Genomic DNA, 24,744 nt, shown 5'->3' with positions numbered 1-24,744 from the left:
TTACTTGAGTATTTCCATCTTCTGCTAGTATACTTCCACTCCGAAACATTTTGGTGCCAAATATTGTACTTTCTACATTTATTTGATAACTTTTACTTGTACTTTTGATACTTAAGTACATTTAACATAGGCTACCTTGAGACTTCTACTCATGTGCTATTCATATGGTTGACTTTCACTTTTAACAATTATTTTAATACGGTATCTTAACTTTTACTCAAGTTTGAATCTTGGGTACATTTTTTCATAGCAATGTTAACAATTTTATGAACACGACATTTTTTAATCTAAAAAAAATATAGTGCTATACAGTGCTATAAAACTAATGTCAGCACAAAAACTGTGTTGACAAAATCAAAAAGATGCCATATTTGTTTTTAAGTTAGGTCAGTAGGTTATTTACAGGGTTGTGACAGAGCTTGACCCTCATATTAACCTGTAGTCCCACAGCTGATCCCGGGAGTTGCCGTAGTAACGCTGAGGCCAGTTGTTTGACTTCCAGGAAGTTGCTGGCGACACAGTAGAGGACATTCTGAGCATGTGCAGAGGTCACAACTTCACCGAGGGCGAACGCGTCAGGCCCTGAGGAAAACAGAGGTGAAGAAACACAGGAGGGCACGGTGAGTGACGAGAGGGAGAGCAGACACTGAGCCAGCTGGAGTTTCAGGTTGGCATCAAAGTAAAGAGGCTGGCTAGTGATGGATACACTGCTGCTTCAGGCACAGACACAAAGATGGAGTCCAGAGCTGTGAGCTGGCCACTGCTATTGCAATGAAATGTGCCAAGCATCATCACTGTAGTGTCCTTGAGTAAAGCAACAAACCCTTTGGTGAACTTCTGCAACATTTTTATCCAAAATCTCCAAAATGAAATGTGAATATTTTCTGGTTTCTTTACTCCTCCATGACTGTAAAAATGAATATCTTTGGGTTGAGGACAAAAACAAAACGTTTGAGGATGTCATGTTGTGCTTTGGGAAATAGGGATTAATATTTTTAACCATTTTCTGACATTTTATAGACAAAACAGCCAATTGATTAATCAAGGAAATTATCAACAGATTTGTCAACAATGAAAATAATTGTTAGCTGCAGTCATTTATAACTGCCACTGATGGGCAGTAGGTGTACCTGTGCTGAAGGTGAAGAGCTGGCCCAGCAGACACAACAGGTGGAGGGACATAAGGCATTTAGAGAAGGAAGCTCCAGGAAGCAAAACCTCCAGGAGCCTCACACACATCCAGCACAGGAACTCCTACATCACACACAAACAACAAGCCCTTAGAGTTGTTTATATAACACAAAAAAAGACTCAGGTAGACCTCTACATTGTTGTGTTCCATTTGTTTTGTATACCTTGTACAGATGTAGTGTGTGTTGGTCTCTGTCTCTCTGCTCCTGGTCTCTCTCCTGGATCAGCCTCTTCTGCAGCAGCACAGTGCTGTCCTTCATTCTACAAAGCAACTGTATAGTACAGGAAACCAAGCTCCATCAGTTGACAGTTTTGATTTGATCATTACATCAATGTGAAAGGGATGTTAGCACTGCAGATCCCTTTGATCAAAATCCCATTACTTCTATTCTATCAATCCACAAGCTGACTGATTTTTTTATGAATTTCATTTTCTTACTGAATTTCAAAGCTGGTAAAGACAATGTGAGGTAAATGACTGACCTTCTTCAGCAGGCTGACTGTCTGCTGTCTGACGCCTGGAGACTGACTGTTCAGATTAGGTGGCAGGAAGTGGCGGATCAGATCCATTTCCTGCGAAGTCAGAACTTCAGTGCTGCGATGGCTCTCACACACTAAGCCCAAAGCGTCCATCCTCACCTGACGAGACATAAATATAGGGTATATGCCACACAAATGTATAGAAAGATAAAAACACTGACTTGACCTGAGGATACACACATACTCACTTGATCATGTTTGTGTACCAGTGCTTGTTGGAGCAGGGAGAGGGGCACCAGTCCTCCCCACAGACCCTCCTCTGAGGATGGAACAACACCCTGGGCCCTGGCTGCCCGCAGGCACGTCATGAGAGCTCCCAGTGCACCCCTGCTGCCCGAAGGACCTACCAAGGAATTAAACATTTGTGTTCATAGAAAAAAAGAAAGTGTGGAAAGAAGCTTTCATATGATCTTTTTTGCTAAAACATAAGGTGATATATATTAATATGAATAATCAGGAGGAAAGTACTAAAATAGTTGCATTTATGTGCAGACATCTGTGTATTTGTGCCTTCACCTGTGCTGCATGGTGTTGTGTCCTGTAAAGCCTGCACCATGTGCGCTAGACTGGAGGGGCTGCAGCGTAGCAGCTTAGGCAGGAAATAGTCCAGGATGTACGTGGTCTGGTCTAGTCTGGCACGGCATAGCACCTGTAGCAGAGGGGTCACCCACGTCTGGTGCCAGTGCCCCATCCACTCCTCTGTAGCAGTCTTGTCTGCTGCAGCAGCCTCACTGGCCAGCTGGGCCTTGTGGCTGACAAACAGCCTCTCCAGCAGGTCGCTGGCATAAGGAGCCAGCGTCTGGTCTCCCATCAGGCCGAGCAAACATGAAGGCAGCTGGGGCTGGATGTCAAGCAGGTACCCTGCCCCGTAGAGCTCCACGAGGCAGCCCAAGGAGCCGTACTTCCCTCTCATATGCCATTCCAATCCCAGCAGGCTTTGGGTGAGCTCTTTGATGTAAGAGTCCTTGGTTGGATCACAGTCGGAGGGGTTGGTGTTCTGATGAAGGAGGAGGAGGTTGCGGAAGAGGGAGCGGGTTTGGTGGCGGACTCCATCCAGTGGGTGCTCCCAGTGGGAGTAGATGTGCTCCAGCAGGTGACGCTGTAGCTCCGAACCTCCACTGAGGAACTGTAGGAGGTGGGGAGGGCAGGGCTGCCCCTCCCCCTGCAGGCAGTCCAGGGCAGCACTGCTCCACAGGGTCAGCACCCGAGCCACCACCATGGCTGTACTGGACTCCTTTATACTACAGCGTAGGAAAAAAACAGACTTGCTGTTTACTCTTTAAAAAAAAATGTTTAGCACATATGAGATCACACAGGTCAAGTATTCAGACATAAAATTTTCAAATTACATTAAGCACGCTTCCCTTAGTTTTGAGACAGATTTTAATTGTATTCCTTCTTCTATGATGAAATTATTACAATCCACAGTAGTCAGTAGTGAATAGGGATCAGACCTACCTGACATCTAGATCCAGCAGTGTGTTTGGGACCAGAAGCAGCAGCTTTTCGCTCTGTGGCCCTGGGAGAGCGCCCTTCCAGCTCAACATGGCCAGAGCCCCATGACACAGATATAGAGAGACACCCGGTGGGCGACCACCCGTACACAGACCCTCACACCTCTGCTTTAACCAGTGAGGAGCTGAGTCCAAACCCTGAGCTGAGCTACACAGCAAACTGCTCACCTGACACACAAAGACAAGAACACTTAAAACCACCTGACACTTAAGAGAGTACAAGTTTTAAAGGTAATTTCCCTCAGTACAATTTATTGTACAATCAAATTAAATGTCCCTCTGAAACTTTTCAAGGTTGTGCAGAGAGGGAGTATTATATTATATAGTATATTAAATGCATAAAGTGCAAAATCCTGAATTTTTCATTCTCATTCTTTCACTTACCACAGAAGCAACTTCATCTCCACAGCCCATCACAGACCTGATCAGCAACACTACAGCCATGCCGGCTGTACTCTGGACAGACTGGATGAACTCCTCTGGAAACAAGAAAGGGAACAGAGGTGGAAAGAAGTCAGAAGAAAATATGTTTAAAGCACAGAGGTGCTTGTGGTTTCTAATATCTTATTTAAGAGAATAAGTTGCCCTCCACTAAAATTCTAGTTAGATCAAATGAGACTTAATTGAGCAAAGCACTGCAGTCCACCTTCTCTGTGAAGCTGCTTCGAACAAATGTATTTGTTTGTGAACAGAATCAGTATCAAGATAGACAGATATATCTGCACTGAAATGAAGGTAGTTCTACATGTCTACTTCCGTCGACTGGGTCTCTATATACTGTATGTCAGGTGTTTCTCCATGTCTGTGTCCTGTTTCTTACCATCAGTGAGGATGTGTGTGTAGCAGCCCAGGAGGCAGCTCAGTGTGTCCTCCAGCTTGCAGTGCTTCTGTTCAGCCTGCAGGGCAGTGTTGATGGTCTCTTGGGATCTCTGGATCACCAGCATGGATGTCTTTACCGCAGACAGACACGAGTACATCAGCTGGGCCTGGGCAATGTGACGTCCTGCTAGACCACTTGGATGACAGCAGGGGGCGACAGAGACACATGTATCAAAATGTACAGAAGATGCACACTTCACCCACTCTGGAAATAAAGCTACAACAGCTGTTACTGTTCCATGGCTAGAATAAAGTAAATTCAACCTCACTGTGTAATACAGTACAAAAGTACAGATGTAAAGAAGAGAAATATGAAATATGCCTCCATACCTGTTCTGTTGAAGGTATTCACTCAATCCCTTGTGAAGGAACTGCAACACTACATGGAGCAGAGGAGAACATGAACATCAGTGAGAGGCTTCTCTAAAAGTTAGGCATTCCTGACTTAGCGCTTTTTTTCAAACAAATGAAGTAGGACACTAACCTTCCGGCAGCAGTTTGTTAATACATCTCTCACCTGAAGACAGAAAAGTGTGGAAAGGTAAGTATTCATCTTATCAACAGGAAGTAAGATGTATCTGTTGTCTGCAGTGATCAAGAGTAGAATAAGTCTGCAGTAAGGGCAAAGAAGAACACCACTCACCGAGAGCGAAGCCATCCAGACAGGCACTGATGGTGTCTACAATGTGTGGATATCGGTCTGAAGTTGGGTTGGACACACAGTCGGACAAGCAGGCAGACAAACTGTTTACAGTTCGCTGTTGTAGCCACGCTGGTACTGAACTTAAGGCACTGAGGAAAGCAACAAAGGGACATGTTACGTAAAACATGTTAAGGCTAGAAGGAGCTCCTAACTGGCAGAGTTTGAAGAAACTATTCAAGATGAGGAAGTTGCTACTAATCTAGACGGTTTAGTCCATCGTGTCATTATATCATTATAACGTAATGAACGTTGAATTAGTTATTTCTTGTCTTGAACCTGCTTCTCCCTCGCTTTTGTCTGAGCGATTTACGCTGATATTAAATTTACATTATGTTGGGACAAAGATTTAGATTCTAGGATTCATGATTTAAATCCAAGAAGGAACAATTCTTGTTGTTTCCATTTGAATGCAAATATAATCTATGATGAAAAGCTGGTTGCCTCACTAGCAAGTGACCACTGAAATTGGCTTAGAGGCTGTGTTCTCCATCTCATTTTCTTGAACAGGTGTGTTTCAGACTAAGAATACTAATATTTTGCCCTGTACCTGGCAATAGCTCGTCGTAGGGGGTTCTTAGCCTGCAGGGAGGTGTAGACCAGAGACAGGGTGTGTAGACAAGCCTCTAGAAGAGCTTCATCAGGCTGTTCGTCAGTCAGTGCCTCCAGCTGTGATCCCACCTGGGGCAGTATGGACACACAATGGTCATATTCTGCTTGGTGGCACTCCACATAATTTGTTGAATGATGAAAACATGAAGCTGTCATAGCAGTCACATTATTAAATTTTACATTGCTCCTAAAACCAACCTTTTTAACCAGCTGGATCTGCTGCACTGGCTCCTTCAACTCCAAACAGGACTGCAGGGTGCGGGCGAGCTGCCTGACTCCATCCTCTCCTCCATCAATAGAGAGGGACGCTGGGAACGATCACAGATAGCCAAAATTGAAATATTATGCCAAATACTAAGGTATTAGTGGGTGCACACATCTGGATTAAGTGCACGGTTCCCTACGTTGGCATGTGAGCACCAGCTGGATTGATGTCATGTCCTTGTTTTGTTAGCAACAGTTTGTGTGCTCATGAGTAGTTTGGTCACATTACCTATCAGCTTGTGCAGTTTGTCCTCATCCAAAACCACAGCCTCCACTTTGGCTGTCTTCTTCTTCACCACCATGACTCTGCCCTGTGTGAGGAGCACAATAGTTTAATTGTTTTCATGCCTATGAGTGCTAAAACAATATTCCCAGCTGAGAAAATTTCTGCAACATGGCTTTGTTATAGTGATACAGACTGGATGCTGGACTCATTAAGAGACCCTCACACCTGATTCTCTCTCTCTCTCTCTCTCTCTCTCTCTCTCACACACACACACACACACACACACACACACACATATACACACACATATATATACACACACACACACAGTCATTTTATGTCCACACTCTTTATGGTTTCTGCACATTTCGCTTTACCTTGGCTACCTCCTGCTGCTAGGACTGATGTTAGCCAACTAGTGCTAGCTGTCTAGCACTGACTCTACGTCTAAATTAAAATACGAGACAGGCAAAACAAACACTGAAGCAACAAAACACCGAAACGCGCACAAAACATAAACAGCTAAATAAAAATGTAAAGTTGAATTTAAGTAGCGTTCACCTCAATTCAGCATGTGGTTTACTATCAGCTCTTTTCACTCAGCTTGTTGCTGTAACTAATATTAAGCTAGACGATAAAACGCTTCCACTTCCGGTACACATTTTTCAGAATAAATGACTTTTTAAACACCATTCCCATTTGTAAAATAAAGTATCCCTTTTATTCACTTTATTGTTGATATTTCCGCTTTTTATAGTATCTTACGACTAAAATAAAGTAGTCTTGTGCAAAATCAGTGGTTGAACAAGCTTTACAGTCGTCCTTGTGTGATATAAAACTGTCATTTGAAGCTTCACTTATTCAACTTCCTGCCTTGTTCTCGGTAGTTTGACACATTGATGGTCCATGCTGCACATGTGAGACGTCACTTCCGACAAATTGTCACAGACCGCCCTCAGATGACAGCCAGTCCATAAAATAGCGCTCCGGCTTCTCATTGGTGCGGACATCACGTCAATCAAACACAGACTCAGCGGCGGTGCAGCGCAGAGACACGCCCACCGAACATGTGATTGGATGTCTTGCGCGAAGCCACGCCCTCTAAATCCAACCCGTCTCCAACTTTTTGCCCGAGAGCTGAAATGACATCCTTCTGGAAAGAGAGAAATTCACCGTTTTTACTCATGAATTAGGATTTTCTGCACAGGAATGACAGCAAATGTATAGACGCTTGTGTCGACATGGCGTGAAACCCCTTGTGTAGTTTCTATCCATCACATATTGTCAAGGTAAGTCGAGGAACTTTGATGAAAATTGCTGTTTTTTTAATTAACGTTAAATAGGAAACGACGGAGGCTAATTGCGACTGTTTTAGCTAACGGTTGTATGTAGTAAGAGTGGTTCAAACGGTGTTTTCATACACCTGTGCGACAAATTAGCACCTTTGCTGAGTACCAGTCTCTCTGCTGTCCGCTATTTGGTGTAACAGTGACGTGAAAGTTGTGATAGTTGAGGACACAGTAGTGCGTATTGTTTCTCCTTACTCACTAATTCACAGTTTTGAAGCGAACAACGTTGCGCCATTTGTGTATTTTGCTAGCTAGTGTTAGCTTTGTCCTCAAAGGTATAGCACTAAAATCTAGGCACCAAAAATACAGTACGTTTTGTCAATTAAATGTCAAAATATGAGCAGAAAAACAAACATACATGAACAATGAGGTGTTATAGTCTCTTGAAATTCAATTGAAAGAACCACAAATAATTTAAAGATGCATTTTTGCCTTATAATGCCTCATTGTTGACTATTTTAGGTCTCTGTAATTCTCACAGTAAAACTTTTTGAAGAATTGTTACAGTGTTAAGAAACATTAACAATTACTTTATACCTCATTTAAATACCTAAACAGTGATTAATGGAGGTCTTATACTTTGAATAGCTCCCGACTACATCACTAGTCGAAAACACAGGGAAGCACTCAGACAGCACATTCAGCTCCACTGTCTCTTTACACTGACACTGACTTTACTCAACAGGAAGTCTGGGAGAATGAGACAAAAAGAAGCTCAGAGTCAGGGTCCAGGGGTTAAATGGCCTTTAATGTTTTCCACCAACCACATCCTTTTATCATCACTGTGGAATGACGCCTGGACGAGAGGGAATAGATGAGCGTGCAGACTAATTTTATCTTCCCTCAATTACAGAAAACTGACTAATATTCTCATAGGATCTTATTTGCAAGAAACTTGAGTAAACTAGCTCCTGAGAAGAGCAACTGAAAGATTTTGTTCCAATAAACCATTGGGAATAAAAAATACCCTTTTTAAAGCACCCATAACAAAAGCACTATACATCTGATAATAAGTTATAATAATTATAATTATTACTGTGATTTTTGTTAGTGTAAATAAAATGCCTTATATAACTAAATCTGTGACAATAAATTAGACTATAAAGAGGGTGAGAGAGGGTGGTCTACATAATAAAACTTAATTAGGCTTGTAATTTTAAACCGTTACTCCTACAATGTGATTCACAACAATGCAGTGTAAATTACAGCACATTTAAAATAATACCTTGTATTTTAAAGTGTATTCTGACAATATCTTATGTCTTTGTAGTCATTTTAGAAATGGTTATGTGTAATATAAGAACAGATATCACAATTCCTTAACTCTTAAGGCATGGTTTTATATGGGTATTTGCAGGCCATATATGTCATGTTAAATTCATTGCCTTGACTTATTTACGTTGTTTTGTTTTGTGGGATAAGAGCTCTCTTTTTTTGCCTGCTTTCGTCAGTGTTTACCACAGCAAACAGGCGACAGAAATAAGCTTGTGGAAACCAGTTTATGGCCTCCCTCCACACATGTTTGCAGTCTCTTTGTGAGGAGGCCAGGCTGGTAATGAGAGGTTATTACTTTGGAGAGAAACCCGGGCTTTCTATCTTCTTCCCCCTGCTCCTCTCTCCTCCGTCAGAGATCCTCATCTGCCTCTCTCTCTTTGTCTCTATCTCTGTCTCTCTCTCTGTTTACTGCCTGTTTTCCTACCATAGCGCTGGAAAACATGATGCAAGACCATCCCGATGAAGGTATCGAGGTGTTTTGGAGCAACAGTGGTGTTTTTCTGTTTGGCTCAACTAAGTGATACGCCCACTACTCACACTGGTCCAGCTGGGCTTTACCATGGAATATTTCAGGTGTTGGCTGGTGGCAAAACATCTGCACAACAACAAACCCTCTGTCTGTCTTTTTTTCTGAGTGTCTACATATGTTTGTGCGTATTGGTTTAGAGAGATTTGGTACAGTATATTGGTTTGTAAGTGCAAGACATTGAACTTCTATCAAAAACCAGAGACTGATTACCGTATTATTTCCCCATCTGATAAGAATTATGCTTTTATATGTTTTATTACAGTAAGTGTATGAAAGTCATGACCAAAATAGCCTTAATTATGTTATAATGATACTTACAGATGAAATAATAGTGAAAACTATTTATTCCCTTTTTGGCTAGGGACCCCTTAAAACCCCCTTACGGACCCCTGAGCCCACTTTGAGAGCTACAGGTTGAAAGAACTGATCAATGCACTTCTTGCCTGAAACCGGTATCCATCAGTATGCATCAATCCTCATGAGTTCTGAGTTTTATGCAGTTTAACTTGAAGACCTGAAGATGTTCAGTAGCTGCATAAAAAGGACTTTGATTGTCCTTGGGGAACCCGTCTTTTGCAAGTTTAGTGCAGTCCCCGGTCAGCAATCATTCACTGCTGAAGGACCATTGAGCAAAACACTGAATCCCAACCGGCTTCAAGGACAGTCACCTCCAGCTGACCCTGAACCTCACTTCCTTGTGGAAAGGGAAATGAAAAGAATATTATCTGACAGGAAACATATAATGGGATCTGTCTATATGATATTATGTACATACTGCTCAATGTCTCACTGCTGTATGTGTTTTCCAGAGGGTCAGACGGTATGGCAGAGGGGGAGGAGGCCATGAGCCAGGAGGACTGGAAGGAGAAGTGTATCGTCCTGGAGGCGCTGCTTATGAAGTTTAGAGTGCAAATCATCAAGATACGTGAACTCACTGCTGACAAGGTTGGTTCAAGTATACTTTTTTCTGTAAACCTTAGAGCCCGACCGATACTGGATTTTTGGGGCTTATACCAGTACCAATATTAGGAAGCAAAAATATTCTGATATTGATATATCAACTGATATTCTCATACACACAGAATATTAACATGAAGACACATTTTTTTGCAGTTGAGATTATTTATCATTATTATTATTATCAGGTGTGGTTACCAAACTTGTGCAGAGTAATTCATTTATTTATTTTAAAACTTGGAGAATGCATTGAGGGAGAACTCCCATTTACGGTGGTGCTGAGGTTCAGACATAGGCTACAATAAAGTAGATTTAGCTAAAATCATCAAAGAAGCGAGGAGGCAGGAGTTAAGAAAGGAAACATGGTGCAAAGGTAAAATTGACAATGTGACTCAGAAATAACAACAGTAGAGATGAGCAAGTACACCATTATCTGTATCTGTATCTCTTCAACCAGTGAAGTTATCCGTATCATATCTGTACTCTGAATGGGCAGACCGGAATTGGGTGGGACTAACCGGAAGTTGTTAACAACTAATTGTTGCTATATTTATAATTCATCAGAAATCTATTTATAAAACAGTCTCAGTTTAATGTTTTCGATCACAAGAGTAAGAGACAATCAGAATGTGTTTACTGAAAGAACAGAAGAGATGTGAGCGGGAAACAGGTAAAAATGCCCTTAATGAAAACTTAGTTGGTTTGAAAAAGCCAGGTAAAGTAGGTTTGTCCTTTTTTGGTTCACACTGATATTATAGGATTAAGAACAACCACAGCTGTGCAGATTTATAGGTGAAATGTATTGATGGGCTGTCTCATTTTCCCTGAATGAACCAAATGCACTTTAAACGGAGAAGAGGAAGACAGTTGCAAATGTTTTTTCATGATTGATCAGATTAAACTCACATCTGATCGTTTTATTATTTGAATAAACATGGAATAATACTGGTGGTGCTGTTATTTTGGTTTACATGGGTGGTTTGTTTAGCCCTCGGTATATTGATCGTACAGTAACACTGTTTCCTCAGCCAGCTGTTCATTTCACTGTCCCACCAGATAAAATCACTGCATGATTGATTTTGTAGGGGTGTTTTTGTCTTTGGGTAAAAACATCTGCATAGAATTAGAGATGCAATGATTAGCTGATTAATCGAAAAGTTGATAGAAAGAAAATTAGTAGCAAACTATTTTGATAATAGATTAATTGTTTTAGTCATTTTTCAAGAAAAATGTGAAACATTTGCTGTTTCCAGCTTCTTCAGTGTGAGGATTTGTTGCTGTTCTTCTTATTCATGATAGTAAATGAAGGGTCAAAACGTCACTTTGGGTAGATTAATCATCAGATTAATAGATAATGAAAATAATTGTCGCAGCCTCACATAGATTACACCTGTGATTTCTCACTCTCACTCATTCTCTCCTCAATAATGGCAGACCTCAGTTGATTTCTGGGGTAGATGCTAGATGATGAAGAGAGGACAGGAGGAAGCATAATAAGCTGAATGAAAAGCAGGTGTTACTGTTCCCTCTGCTGTTACAATCACTCTCCACCACACAGAGCTGACAAAGGACAGCTAATCTCAAGTAAGATTTGGACACTGCACCAAAAACTCTGCCAAAATAAGAAAGTAGTCGACATGTGGTCCTCATAAGTACACTCTCCAACAGAGAGCTGTGGTGTGTCTGGTGGGTACAGAGCAGGCCGTCCCTCCCTCCCAGCTGGCCAGCACTGGGCCGGCCCAAACTGTTCAGTGGCCTAGATCTGAAGCTGCTCTCCAGGGAGGCTGATTAGAGCTCTAATGTAAACAGCAGTCTGACCACAGGGCTCCGCCACGCACTGCATGATGGGATTGACCCAGCTCCAGTCAATTACAGAGTCAATGTAAGCTTAGCTGGACAGCAAAACAAACTCCTGGAGAGACTTGGAAGAAAGATTGGCTTTGGTGGGTCTTTGCAGCCCACGTAGCACATGTGAAAGTCTCTGCTGCCTTACCCATCCTGTTTGACAGGTTGAATTTAATTGTGTTTCCACTCGGCACTATTAAACACACCAGGCAACTCAGAATGACGCAAATGTGTTTTCAAGAGAAGACTCTGCACCACTATAAAGTTATGTAATTCACCTCAGCTTCACCAGCTTACTTTTCCTTCTTCAGTGGTATTTACTAAATGTTAGTTTAGTAGATTGGAGCTTAGTTGCCTTGTCTGTATTGCGTGCCAGTTTAAATTATTAGAAGTCTCTAAACTGGAGTCAACACCTCATAGCCCTCAGACTGTATTACTGTTTTTCTTAGCACTGTAATATGTGATGTTTTTGTAAATCTGATGAAGAATAGCAGTAATCCTTTACCACATACTGATTTAGTTCCCAAGGATCCAGAGGTCATCCAGAGTTCAACCACAGTTCAATGTTTTTCCCAAGGACATATACTGACAAAAATACTTCTAGACCAATCAATAAAATCCTTCAATTATAAAATTTCCATTCCATGAACCTGCCAGAAGTTAAGTTGTATAGTCTGAAAAAGCTGTAAGTTCTCCAGTAAACCCAAACTTTGTTGAAACTTATTGTCAAATATTAGTTTTTTAATAAAAAGCCAAAATCTTCAGTCAACAACTTTCAGGTACAGGCTGGAAAAATTACTATAGGATACACAGGTATACAGACTACACTCGGGTCCTGCTATTTTTCCATCAGAATTAACATGTAGTTATTTCGCTCATGTAGGTTTGTTGTGAGACTGACCCGTCACCTCGTGCTCACTGACCTCCTGATGCTATGAGCTCATCATGTTAACATCCAGAGCCCTGCTGGTGTTCTTTCTCCTCTGTGGCTCCCACCGCCTCATGCAGAGCTTGTTGTTTCAAAGCTGTGCGGGGGCGCATGTACGTCACTACAAAATCCCCCTAATATCTCACTGTGGAGGTTGCTAATATGAGGATGAATAAGTCATTTTGAGTGGTGATTAACTGTTGTTGAGGCCTCTGGTTCTGTGGTTGGTGTCCATTCATTGTTGCAACTGTAGCGTTACAATACTGAACATTTATAGGTAGAGTGCAGCCTGTATTATTTAAGCCTACGTGCCAAGGGGCCAGACTTTTACATTCCCTATGTCTGACCTATAAACCTCAGAATGTGTTTAAACAATCCCTGCTAAAACTTTAAAATAACCATCATTAATAAATGTTTAATTTAATTTAATTACACTTTAGTTAATGATTTCCCTGTTAACAAACAATTAAATGCTTTATAAACCATTTATTAGGCAATTGTTTATTGTTGAGTTGCAACTGTTGTCTACAAAACTTCATAAATGGTTAATAAATACGGTGTAGTTAATCTATGATCATTATTTGAATGGCCATCATTCAAAAGGTTTATAACCTTTGCTTAATAAATGGTTGTTTTTAACAATAAATAACTATTAACTAAAGTTTTTCTCCACTTTTTGTATTAGTTTTCATAATTGAAAAAGAAGCATTATGTATACAAAAGTACAGGAGGAAAAAAACAATGTACCTTTTTAATCTTAGAAGTAGGTTTTCAGTTTTTAATTCTCATAAATTCCCTCTGCTTTAACAGCCTGGGTTAAATCTTATTAATAAAATTAGAGTATTTTGTGCTTAGAAACAGACATAACTAGTGAATGGGCCTACTAAAAATATGATCAAAGCATTAAAATGAGGTTGTTGAAGGGCAGCATCATTTGAGAAGGGTGTGATATACAATGCTCGGATTGTAAAATCAACAAAGTCATTTTGAAAGCAGGCGAATGTTCTGTTGTAGCCACAGGTCATGTTTCTTTAGCAAATATTCATCCATTTATAACTGAGTAATTGTCCTTAAAGTATATAAAATATTTAGCCAAAGATGTTTTTTTCCAATAGAAAAAACACTTCACACAACTATTTCATAAGACAGGTGCAAGAGGGACAAGTGGATCAGGGGTTGAAAGCAAAATCCTGCACACTGTCTTACTTGCAAATACGTTTATTTGCAACGTTTTGGTTGCTGGATAAATTCATGTATCTTTGCAAGTTAAACAGTGTGCAGGATTTTCCTTTCAACTCCTGATTGTTTGAGCTTTTACCAGTGATGAGGATTAAAATGAGATAATTCTCCAGCAGATCAAGAATTGATTTAATCATGCTGAAGTAAGATGATATGCATCAGAATCAAATAAAATGATCTGAGCCAACTGGCAGATTTTGTGCCGCTTGATAAGCAAATGAGATTTATTTGGCTTTGTTAAATTATTAAGATGGTTACAGTTTGGAGGGACTAACAAGATTTCTTTAAAAGTCAGTATGTTTGCTTTTAAAATCTTTATATTACCAAAATATAAATGTTATTTATTGGAAATAATTACAATACAAATGAGTCTGTCATTGAGTCAGGTGAAAATGAATGAAAATGCATCCGGGTAGACTTGGCACATTGCTGAAGTCCTAGAAAGCAGCGAGCGAGGATGGAGAGGAAATGAGAAGAAAAAGAAAGAGAGGAAAAAAACGAAGCCTTGTGTAAAGATTGAGCCGCCCAAGGGAGGAAATACCCAGTTTAGTAAATAGTATGTGTGTGTGGTGTGTCGGTGAGTGAGTTTCCAAGCACTCGGTTATTCTGCGTCTGCACGTGTGTGTTTGTGTTTGCAGGTCAAGTCAAATTCATTTACAGTCTGTTTTTAAAGTATGTTTTGCACAAAAGTGAAAACTGGTGTGGGTGCAGTTATTTAGGCGGGATGTTAGTTTTGGCCCGTGGGAGCTCCAGCTGTAACAGTAGGCTACACATCTCATTATGAAGACAAAGAGACCATGTGTGTTACATTTTCTGTCAGCCTCCCCCCTTCAACCCAACACGTTTGCCGAATATTTTCATTTTATCTCTCTGCCTGTGAACCTCACCCCTATAAAGAATGTGTCAGTATTCAGAAGTAGGTGAAAAGCTAATGATAAATGAATGGATTCCAACCCTTTTATAACTCAAGGTGGTTTATTACCATATTGTGGCACTCAGCCCAAAGACAAATGGGGGCATTTGAGGACTATAGCTTTTCAAAAATGGCTCAGAAATAGTTTCATGTTTAGAAAAGGCCAAATAATTTCCTGAAACAGCTGGGCACTGTGGTTTTAGCATGCATTACTCAAACAGGAGTAAGTGGTGCATTGTTTGGGGACTATTTTCAGCTGCGGATGAATACACATTTGTTGCTCTACTGGGTAATTACAGCAGTAGGATGGTGTATATGGGATTAAGTCAAAATAAACTGTTCGTATTAATGAAGAAACATGTAACACAGTGCAACAACATGAGTCATTGGGAATAATATACAGTGCGTTAAGCTTTGGTTACAAAGCCATACTGAATATTTTGTTGGCAATAACTAAATTATAGACTATTTAGGAAACTACACCCATAAGAATACCTACACAAAATACACACTCATGTACTGTATCTCCTGACCGTACATACAGTAGACAAACACCAAAACCACAGGGGTGGAGTGGCATATTGTGGTTTGGTCTTCAGTGCTGATTGATTCCACTTTTGGAAAGAAACAGTACGTCCGCCCTTCGTGGTAGGTGGGGTTTGCTGGCCAATGCTGACCAATCGTGTGTCATGATCTGACTTGTCAGTCACAGTCAGCATTCAGATTTATTATTATTCATCTGCAAGTCAGAATGTTACATTAAACATGAATACATATAGAACTTTTAGAGACTTGATCACAGTCTACAGTTCACACACTTACAGTAGTATCATCTGGATATGGCCTGCTACACCCAAACATCTGCTTTCTTCACTAGTCACCTAGTCATTGCCACATAGATGCCTACGGCTATCCTTGAAAAATCAATGTCTCTACACATTTTCTTCATGTATGTCCATCTCCATTTGCTTTTGTTTATGTTTTCATGTGTATACAGTCATGTGCGTGTATGTCCTGTGTGTCAAAGTAGACTAGGTTATCCCTCTATCTGCCCTCAGTTTTCATTTAATTGAACATATTTGACAATTAATTCTAACTATAGTTTCAGGGTTTTGGTGAGCATATGTGCCAGATAATAATGCCTAACTGTAACTATATTTGGTATTAAACCTGTAGGTCAGCACTGTGTGTCGTAGCGTCTACAGAAAGAGGCTTTGTGAGGTGGCTGTCTGCCTGCGGATGGAGCGATAGGGGGGTGGATGGAGTTCAGGGGGAGGTTGGCCACAGAGCGCCAGTTGTGGAATTCCAGGAATGGAAGTTGAGCTAGAGTTTGGATCTGAACAGGGAATTGACTGCAGAGGTGATGGAGGGTTTTTAGAGCCTCGGTCACGTGTGTGTGTGTTTGGGTCAGGCTGCAACACAGGAAAGCAGCAGGAGTGTGTGAGTACATTTTTAGAGAGCAGGTAATGGACTGTAACTCTTTACTGTAGTGTAAACCTCTCAGTGGTCACTGCACAGGATATGACACACACACACAGGCCTTATTCATCCTATGTATAACAAACAGAACGAGGAAAGCATACATAGGAGAATATCATCATCATCAGACATATGTTTATGGGTTTTTATATGTTGTTATGTCTGCTGTGTGTGCGTACGATTGTGTGTGTGTGTCGTCTCCAGCTCTAGCCTACAGTATAGTACATGCCCTGTAATTAACATGCTGCTTTCTGCCAGATGCTATATCTGTTTTTCAGAGAGGCACATGTGGTTTGTGGTGCAGCGGAGGATCTATATAGAGTGTGTGAGTGATTGTGTGTGTGTGTGTAAAAATGTGATATATTAACCTTTTTCATGTCTGAACTTAAAAGTCAGTTCAATTGGCAAATACTTTTTTGAAGTGAAAGTGACCTCTTTGTGTTTCTGTAGTCTGTAAGATCAAAATAATGTCAGAAATAGATGTAGAGAATTCACTCAGGAAAGTCATGTATCTATGTTACTGTTATATTTGTCACTTTTGTGAAGTTTGTATCAGCATAAAAGGAAAAAATTTGTCTCAATATCTCCAACAGCAGACGTGAAAAAGAAGTTCCACTGACATAAATACGCCCACAGGAGATGTACGTATAACAGACATTTCCAGGCCAACTAGTAGAATCAGATTTCAAAATCACACTGAAATGTCAAGTGGAACCGTTGGCTGCATGAAGGCCACGCTGCCACTTTGGTCCAGAGACCGTTGTGCAGTGGAAACAGTGAGCGGCTCTGGCAGGGTGTGGCTGCTTTTGGACTGAGCTGGGTCCACTTCTTCTGGTCTCTGGCGGTCAACAGAAGCGGAGGAAAACTGCAGCACGGCCATGCCAGTCTCCACCGGCAGCTAAATACACAGTTTGGTTATGAAACAGGGCAGCAGATATGCATTATCTAATTTGAGTGCTAATTTGTTGATTTCTACACGGCATGTAACAGAACCACCAAGTACTGGCAACAACATAGAACATATGACATGAGTGTGTTGGCTCTAAGTCATTTTCCATTTCTTAAACAATCTAAAACAAGTCAAATTACTCGGAAAATTAAGTGACTTTTAGGAATTTGGGTGGAGGAATGCAAAAAAAAAACTGAATGGAACCAAAAGCAATCTGTTTTTTATCCCAAAATTGGCCAGAAAAGACAAACTTGAATCTAGATAGTCTTAAACTTAATTTAAAAAATGTTTTTACTGCATCTTACCTAGAAGATCGTATGCTTTCAGTAGACGTGGTACACCTATGAACCAAAAGTGGGATTTTTATGACAGTTGATCAATCCTTTTTGTTGCTACACTGTCAATACGACATACTTTTGAGTTTTAATGATTTTTGATTGGTTAATGGATCCATCCTTTTTCTTATTTATTATATTCATGTACTGCTAGGAGGTAATGAAAAAATGTGACATAATGCAAGCTAATTGTAGGCCGCATCTATACCGGTTTTCTATCATATGACCATGAAAGGAATATTCACTTCCATGTTATTGGAAGGTAGGATTCAGGGCTGATACCAATACCGATTATGAGTAATCAATTAGACTGATTATCGGTATTTGGAATTTGCAGTAAAAATAAAAACTTTGTATCAAATATTACAATGACCATTAATGAAATGTAATTAAGTACAATTTACGCAAGTACTGTACTTTAGTGCAATTTAGAGGCACTTGAATAGTGTATTTCTATTTTCTGCTTCTTTATGCTTTCACTCCACTACATTTTGGAGGCAAATGTTGTACTTTTTGCTCCTTCACTGCATTTATTTAATAACTTTAGTCACTCGTTACTTTGCAGATTCAGATTATTCAGATTATTGTTGAACGGTTATGGGTATGGTTACACATACGCAAATGCAGGCAAATGAAAATTGTCTGCAGGTGTTGAATGTGAGCAGTCCAAGATGTGAGGTACACGGAAGTTGGTGCTTTGTAGTTTGCTGGTTTGTAGTCAGTTTGACCGTTCAACCACTATGTCTATGCTATTGGTTGTGGCTGTGACTTTACTGGTCGAAGCTCACCAAAGTTGAACTCCATGCAAGCCAAGATGCAGATTTGCTTTCACCACTAAATGCAGATGTTTTTTTGCCCCTGCGCTCCTAAAGAATGGAAGTGAACAGGTGTATGTGTGACCGCAGACTATGACTGAGGCGTCACCGCAGGCATAGGAACACATGCTAAATTTGGGTCTGATAATTGGCTAGGCCGATAATCGGTCCAGCCCCAAAAGTGTTACATTTCTGTACCTTCCAGAAGCCCTGTACTGTTTTGTATAGCTGTGCACAGGTAGCTGAAAGAAAAACCAAGCAATGTCGACATAAACTTAAACCACTTCTGACAGATTTCATTAAAGCAGCCACTGCTGGGTCTTGGCTGTTTGGTCACTGCATGAAAAAGGCCTGTGACTACTTGATTAACCTGCGAATCTGTCACTGAAGAAGGTAAGCCTTGGTTTGCTGTATATACAGTCTAATACTCCACAGTAAATGACTTCCTTCATTATCTTTAGTAGTCTGTCTTTTTCTTAGCAACATCTGATTCTTTGGTGAGTCAGTCCTACACATGGATTGTCAAAAGTTCCCTCTAATCTAGTCTTAATTTGTATGTGTGTATGTGCACATGCAGCAGAATATTCTAACCATGGTGGTTGTAGAGTTGCTACGCAGAGAATTTCCATCAGCATTCCTGCATATTTTCCTTCATGAAGCCACTGAGGTTTGAGAGAGTTCCCTCAGAAGACACTGGTTTCTCTGCTGCTTCCGCCACTTTGAGCCGAGGAATTTCAGAGGAATGTTGCTCATAAAGTCATCTCTCTCCTCCACTCCCACAGGGTTTTTCAGCCTAGTGCGTGTGTGCGTCCTGTGTGTACGCTGGCCTATATGTGTGTGTGTGTATCTAAGCTGTGTGACCTTTGGTGTTGCTGCAGTTTTAACACACTCCTACCAGGTTCCACATACCCTGCTCTGATCTAAGTACACAAAGAGCTGGTTGTACCTTTATAGATGTGGCACCTCATCAACATTACGTAACTGGTTAAAGGTGCTATATGCAGCACTTCTGCAGAAATAAATCTGCCTCATCAATTCCGAGACATAAGTATGGGTGTTGTAAACAAATGGACCCACTGCCAACAATAATTGGCAGCTTCCTCTTAGCAATGAAGTGTTGTAGTTGCCTTTTATAGTTAGGTTTTTTTAATTTGTATATACTACTGTTCATTTCTTAGGGCGCTAACCTCCTGGCACAAACAGAGCTAAAGATAGTTGACAAAATGACTCTATGGTCAGTATATCTTCTGACACGTTACTGCATATAGAGACAGAGAGAGAAAGGGGAAGAGAAGAAGGTCCACTGCAAGTATGATGCTAGTCAACTGTTTTGACAGAATTTTAAATAATGATATCTTGATTTAATTTCACATCACAATAGATTTCTGTGAAATGTTCAAAATAGTGAAAGTGAATTTATGTCTTTTTTGATTATAAAGCTGGTCTAGTTCTCATATAAATACTGTGAAAGTGTCAAATCCACAGAGTAATGTATACTACAGTATTAAGAAACTGTGCCTTCAAGCGGGCTGCAGGACTTCTGTCAGGTTGTGATGTCACAACTATACACTCACCGCAGTCAGCAATGCCCCCAATATGGCTGTGGTTGCAAAAACACCAGCAGAGCTGAGGCAAAAAACACGGTGGCTGGGGCCTGCTTAGGCCTGTGAGAGCTGACCAAGCAGAGCAGAGCTTTTCGGGAAGAGAGGCTATTAAAGAGATAAGCTCTCAAACGGAGTGTTCAGACAGAGAGTGAGTAGAGGTGCTGCAGCAATTGATAGTCTGAGAATAATGTGTTTTTTTAACCTTAAAGCATGTAAACATTTTCTAGGAGACACCCAAAATAAAAGTATGAACCTGAAAATTAGCATAACATGGGGCCTTTAAGCGTGATTCATAACACTGAACAGTAATAAAACTACCATGGATTCAATGACGATGCAATAGTTGAAAGTAGTTTGTTTAAATTAAGAGAACACATTCTTTACTTCAGCATTTGTTGAAAATCCAGCTGTGGAAAATAAATGAACAACACCGTTATGAGATATTAGAAAATATCAGTACATCGTGCTACAAATAAATGCAATTAGATTAGATTCAAGAGACTTTATAATGGATTTTATATGAGGGAGTAATTGATGCTTTATGCCTAAAATGTAAATGTGCATGTGAGATCCATCTGTGAACTCTAACTATCCTAATTGTGATTCTAAGCATTCTTTTGCCCAGCTGCAAAGCATCTGCTCTTCTCCAGCGTAGCGGCGTTATCTCGCCTGGTGTACTTATTCATATCTTGCATGCTGTTCTTTCTTTGTCTTTATTTGGCGCTGTTGTGTTTGGAACTGAAGTGGAGTTGATATATCACTGCCATGTGGACGCAAACATTCTGGTCAAAAGAAAGAATGAGGGGAACTGAAGCACTAATTTCAGATCAGACACTGCAGGTGAAAGGATTGTTAGTTTTTAGTTTGTGTATGTGCTTGTATAAGTAACAAGAGTAGTAAGATTTTAGTAGAATAAAATAAAATATTCCCAATAAAAGAGGTCAAATTAAAATTATGTGAAATAAATGAAAGACATTTGTGTGCTCTTCTTTTCCCAGATTCAGCAGTTGGAGACGCAGGTGATCGATGCAGAAAAACGTGCCTTCACCGCTCACCAACAGGTAAGGACCCTAATGAAACTCTGTAAGTGTGGCCATATGTGTTTGCATGTATATCTATACATACAGTATGTGTGTGTGTGATTCCAGGTGCAGTGGATGGAGGAGAAGTTGAAGGCTCCAGACAGTCAGTCCGGAGACTCAGAGGTGCGCTTGTTTCAGCGGTGCCAGGAGCTGCAGGCCTTGGTGCAGGAGAAGGAGGACGTCATCGGCCAGCTGGAGCAGCAGCTGGAGGAGCAGGTAACAGCATACACGTGAAGAATTTCATCACAGCAACTGATGTCCTGCCAGTGGATGTTTTTTTTCTTCGTTCATTTCAAGGTGCTAAAGAATGTAGAGGAAGATGTGGCATTCAATTCAACTTCACAGACTTCACTTCTGAAAAGCAGCTCTGGGAATGTGGACAATAATCCTAGATTCAATTGCTTTGTCCCTATCAAAACCTCACGATATCCCTACTAAAGCATGAGTTAAGGAGAGCCAAACTCAGTTGGAAAACTACCAAACTCTCTTTCTACTATGGAAAGATTTATTATAATCCTTTAAGGACACTGAAGAAGCAAGAAGAGCAAACAACTTTTCTGAGTTTATCTCGAGTAATATTCATACTCAAAGGCTTTTGTTTAATGCTTCTGACTTCCTTGTGAACCCATCTTCTTCTAGTGTTTTTAAGCTTGTATGTAGGTGTCATTTGGGATTTCCTGTCCTTATTGAAATACAATCTATCCACTGTTTGTGTCCAACATTATTCTGTGGCTGCTTGTGTTCAACCTGAGAGAAACATGACTGATGTTTGTGCATCTTTAACCAGAAACAGATCCGACTTCAGGATGCCAAAACAGTGGAGGAGAAAGCAGCTAAGATCAAGGAATGGGTGATGCTAAAGTTGTCTGAGGTAAATAAATTATGGCATTCAATATAAAGTTGTCGAAACTGATTCATATGGATGGGAAAAGAATGTCAGCCATCACCAGTATCACGTTCCCTTTGATGTTTCTTGTTGAAACATATTTATTGTTAAGTTTGAGGTGGAGAATGCAGCATTACGAGAAACCAACAAGCAACAGGAGGCTCAGATTGAGGAGTTACAGAAACAAGTGCAGGGTAAGATCATCCATGTTTGTTCAAATATGTTTTATGTCTAAATTAGCTAGATGTTGTCATGGTTTTGGACTTTTTGTTTTCAATCTGCCTGCCTCTGTATCTATCTGCATTTGGGTCCTATTTTGAACTGTGACAGATATTTTCTCCATGAGGACACTAAAGTAAGTGTTTGTGTGTCTGCAGCCTTTGAGCAGAAGTGCGGTGGTGGACGAGGAGTACTGTGCAGACCAGGTGAGGCCCAGCGCCTCAGCAGCCTGACGTTTGGCTGCTTCCAGGTGAGGGGTAAGAACCCTCAGGTCCTTACTGGACCAGCACCCTCCCAGAGGACCCTTAGCACCCAGGAAGAGACTGAGGGCAGAGATAAATGTGGTAAGTTGATTTTTTTATATATATTTTATTATATATATATTATATTTTATTTTTATATATATGTAAAAGCACTGAACTACTTTTATATTGCTACTTATCCATTATTGGATCCATGTTTCATGTTTTGTTTGTCAGAGAAGAGCAGTAAACACACAGCCTTCTCTGGGACAGACAGTGAAGTCCAGAGACCTGACCAGACTCTGGAGGAGGACAGTGCATCTGAAGGTCTGGCTGAAAATGCATGTGGGCCTGAGTCTCGTGGCGTCTCCTCTGTGCTCTCTAGCGCTGCATCAGAGGGGGAGGGAGGAGGAGGGTGCGAGGGCCGAGGAGGAGGTGGAGTGTGCGGTCTGGAGTTCAGCCGCCCCGGCAGTGAAACCTACCTGACTGCTTCAGACGACAGCAGCTCTCTGTTTGATGATGATATGCAGCGTGCGGAGCGTCCCGGCTTCAGCCTGCTGGGCTCATCAGATGGGACTCTGGGAGGGTGTAAGGAGGGAGAGGAGGAGGCGCACAGGGCCAAGCTGGAGGACTGCACCTCTGAGGAGCTCAACAAACGTTTCCAGTCACAGAGACTTGACTCCTCATCCTCCTCCAGTGACGCTAACACCCCCAGCCCCATCCTCACACCAGCCCTTACTCCTAAACGACCCAACCCACCCCAGGACTTACGGGACAACCCCGCCTCACCCAAACAGCCCCGGTTGCGGACCCCAGCAGGGTTCGGGTTGATGAATGTGGCTCTGGCCAAGAAACACCTGAGCCAGCCACCAATCAGCAGTGAGGCAGCACACGGACAAACACGTAATGCTCTCAGCATGCTGCGCCCCCTCAGGCCACAGGAAACTGACCTCGACTTGGACCAGGAGGTTGGCATGGAAATGGGCAGGGACACACCTCCTCAAGTCCTCCCCAGCTCAAAATCCCTGCAGATCTCACCTTGTCCACCTGAACTGGGTGTGGAGATCAGCCCAGAGAGGCAAGACTGTGACAGCTCAGCACCAGGCAACAAACCTCCTACACCCCCTTTACACAGGCTGCCCTCCTGGGTAAGAGAATCTAATATGTGATTAAAGCTGAGATTAAAAATGCACTTGATTCAAAATGCACCTGTAATTTACACTTCATAGAAGAGCATGTAGACCATCAGGAAACTTTAAGTCCCCCTCCAGTCAAAAATGTGTTTTTGTTCTTGTTCCTACGGTTGAATGTTTGAGTTTAACTGTGTAGAATGTTGTATAAGCGAGTTTGACACTAGGAGGGTGTTTTCTGTTTGTTTTAAATTTTCTCATTTTCATTTAGAAATCTAATCTTAAGAGGCGAGCCTAACATAGTACTTTTGTTTTCCTAAACTTAACCAAGTAGTTTTATTGCTCAAACTTAACCAAACTGCAGCTGAAAAGTGGAAATATTGTTTTAAATGCCTAAAAACAATAAATTCACTAAGTCTAATTGTAAAAAGCGATAAAACAAAACTCTTAGCAGACGCAGGATGCAAATTCTTGTCGCCCACACAAAGGTCATACCCATATTCCACTCTGCCAGCTCATCACATTACTGCTGCGGTAATGAAGCCTTTTTATACTCTGTTACTAAACCCCTACCATTCCAAAAGGTTTTCCAGCAGAAATCTTCACATAAAGCACCCAAGTGGGCTTACAAGGCAGAATATCACCTTTCATGTACATAGATGAGGTCAAATAAACAAGTAATTGAAAAACAATGTGCGCTCAGTCCAGGCAGAGAAGGTCACAGAGCTCGCTGAAGCGTGCACTGCTACGTTCTGCAAAACCTCACCAATCCAGGTGAAATACCAAGTATTTAGGGAGTCCCACTCTGAGATTGGACTTTACAGTGGAGTAGGAGAAATCTTGTCTACTAAGAGTGTTATCTGCTGTTATCTGATTCAATTAGTGGTAGAATTTTCAGTGCTTTTTAAATATTGACTTAAAATTTAGCATTTTTTCTCTATAGGAGAGTCGTATCTATGCTGTGGCTAAATCAGGAATCAGACTGTCTGAGACGTCCTGCACAGACCCTGCCAGCAAAGGTGAGACAAGGGGAAAAAAAGGT

The 24,744-nt window shown here is 41.1% G+C and overlaps 2 protein-coding genes across 3 annotated transcripts in view; one reads left to right on the top strand and one right to left on the bottom strand.

Annotated features, from left to right (window-relative positions):
• The window catches only part of thada (THADA armadillo repeat containing), a 94,437-nt gene extending 87,902 nt beyond the window's left edge, over positions 1–6,535 (bottom strand). The window contains exons 1-16 of one of the 2 annotated variants that reach the window (XM_073482599.1): positions 6,488–6,535; positions 5,930–6,011; positions 5,635–5,744; positions 5,375–5,505; positions 4,768–4,916; positions 4,609–4,641; positions 4,455–4,503; positions 4,066–4,259; positions 3,630–3,724; positions 3,190–3,413; positions 2,248–2,972; positions 1,920–2,074; positions 1,675–1,830; positions 1,356–1,463; positions 1,131–1,254; positions 437–582 (exon numbers count right to left, since the gene is read on the bottom strand). In XM_073482599.1, coding sequence (XP_073338700.1) covers positions 437–582; positions 1,131–1,254; positions 1,356–1,463; positions 1,675–1,830; positions 1,920–2,074; positions 2,248–2,972; positions 3,190–3,413; positions 3,630–3,724; positions 4,066–4,259; positions 4,455–4,503; positions 4,609–4,641; positions 4,768–4,916; positions 5,375–5,505; positions 5,635–5,744; positions 5,930–6,002 — 2,472 coding nt within the window. In that variant the 5' untranslated portion in view covers positions 6,003–6,011; positions 6,488–6,535. The other variant, XM_073482600.1, reaches the window with a different exon arrangement.
• Positions 6,536–7,126: 591 nt separating this feature from the next.
• plekhh2 (pleckstrin homology domain containing, family H (with MyTH4 domain) member 2) overlaps positions 7,127–24,744 on the top strand; it is a 31,161-nt gene continuing 13,543 nt past the window's right edge. Inside the window, exons 1-9 of the mRNA XM_073482060.1 lie at positions 7,127–7,215; positions 9,889–10,024; positions 21,142–21,204; positions 21,292–21,441; positions 22,013–22,096; positions 22,224–22,305; positions 22,489–22,674; positions 22,810–23,720; positions 24,646–24,721. Of these exons, the coding sequence (XP_073338161.1) occupies positions 9,902–10,024; positions 21,142–21,204; positions 21,292–21,441; positions 22,013–22,096; positions 22,224–22,305; positions 22,489–22,674; positions 22,810–23,720; positions 24,646–24,721 (1,675 nt within the window). The 5' untranslated portion in view covers positions 7,127–7,215; positions 9,889–9,901. The remainder of the gene's footprint in view (positions 7,216–9,888; positions 10,025–21,141; positions 21,205–21,291; positions 21,442–22,012; positions 22,097–22,223; positions 22,306–22,488; positions 22,675–22,809; positions 23,721–24,645; positions 24,722–24,744) is intronic.

Source organism: Pagrus major, chromosome 15, assembly GCF_040436345.1.
Source record: "Pagrus major chromosome 15, Pma_NU_1.0".
NCBI classification, from domain to species: domain Eukaryota; kingdom Metazoa; phylum Chordata; class Actinopteri; order Spariformes; family Sparidae; genus Pagrus; species Pagrus major.
Note: the sequence above shows the minus strand (reverse complement) of the source record. Positions and strands in the feature narration are given on the sequence as shown.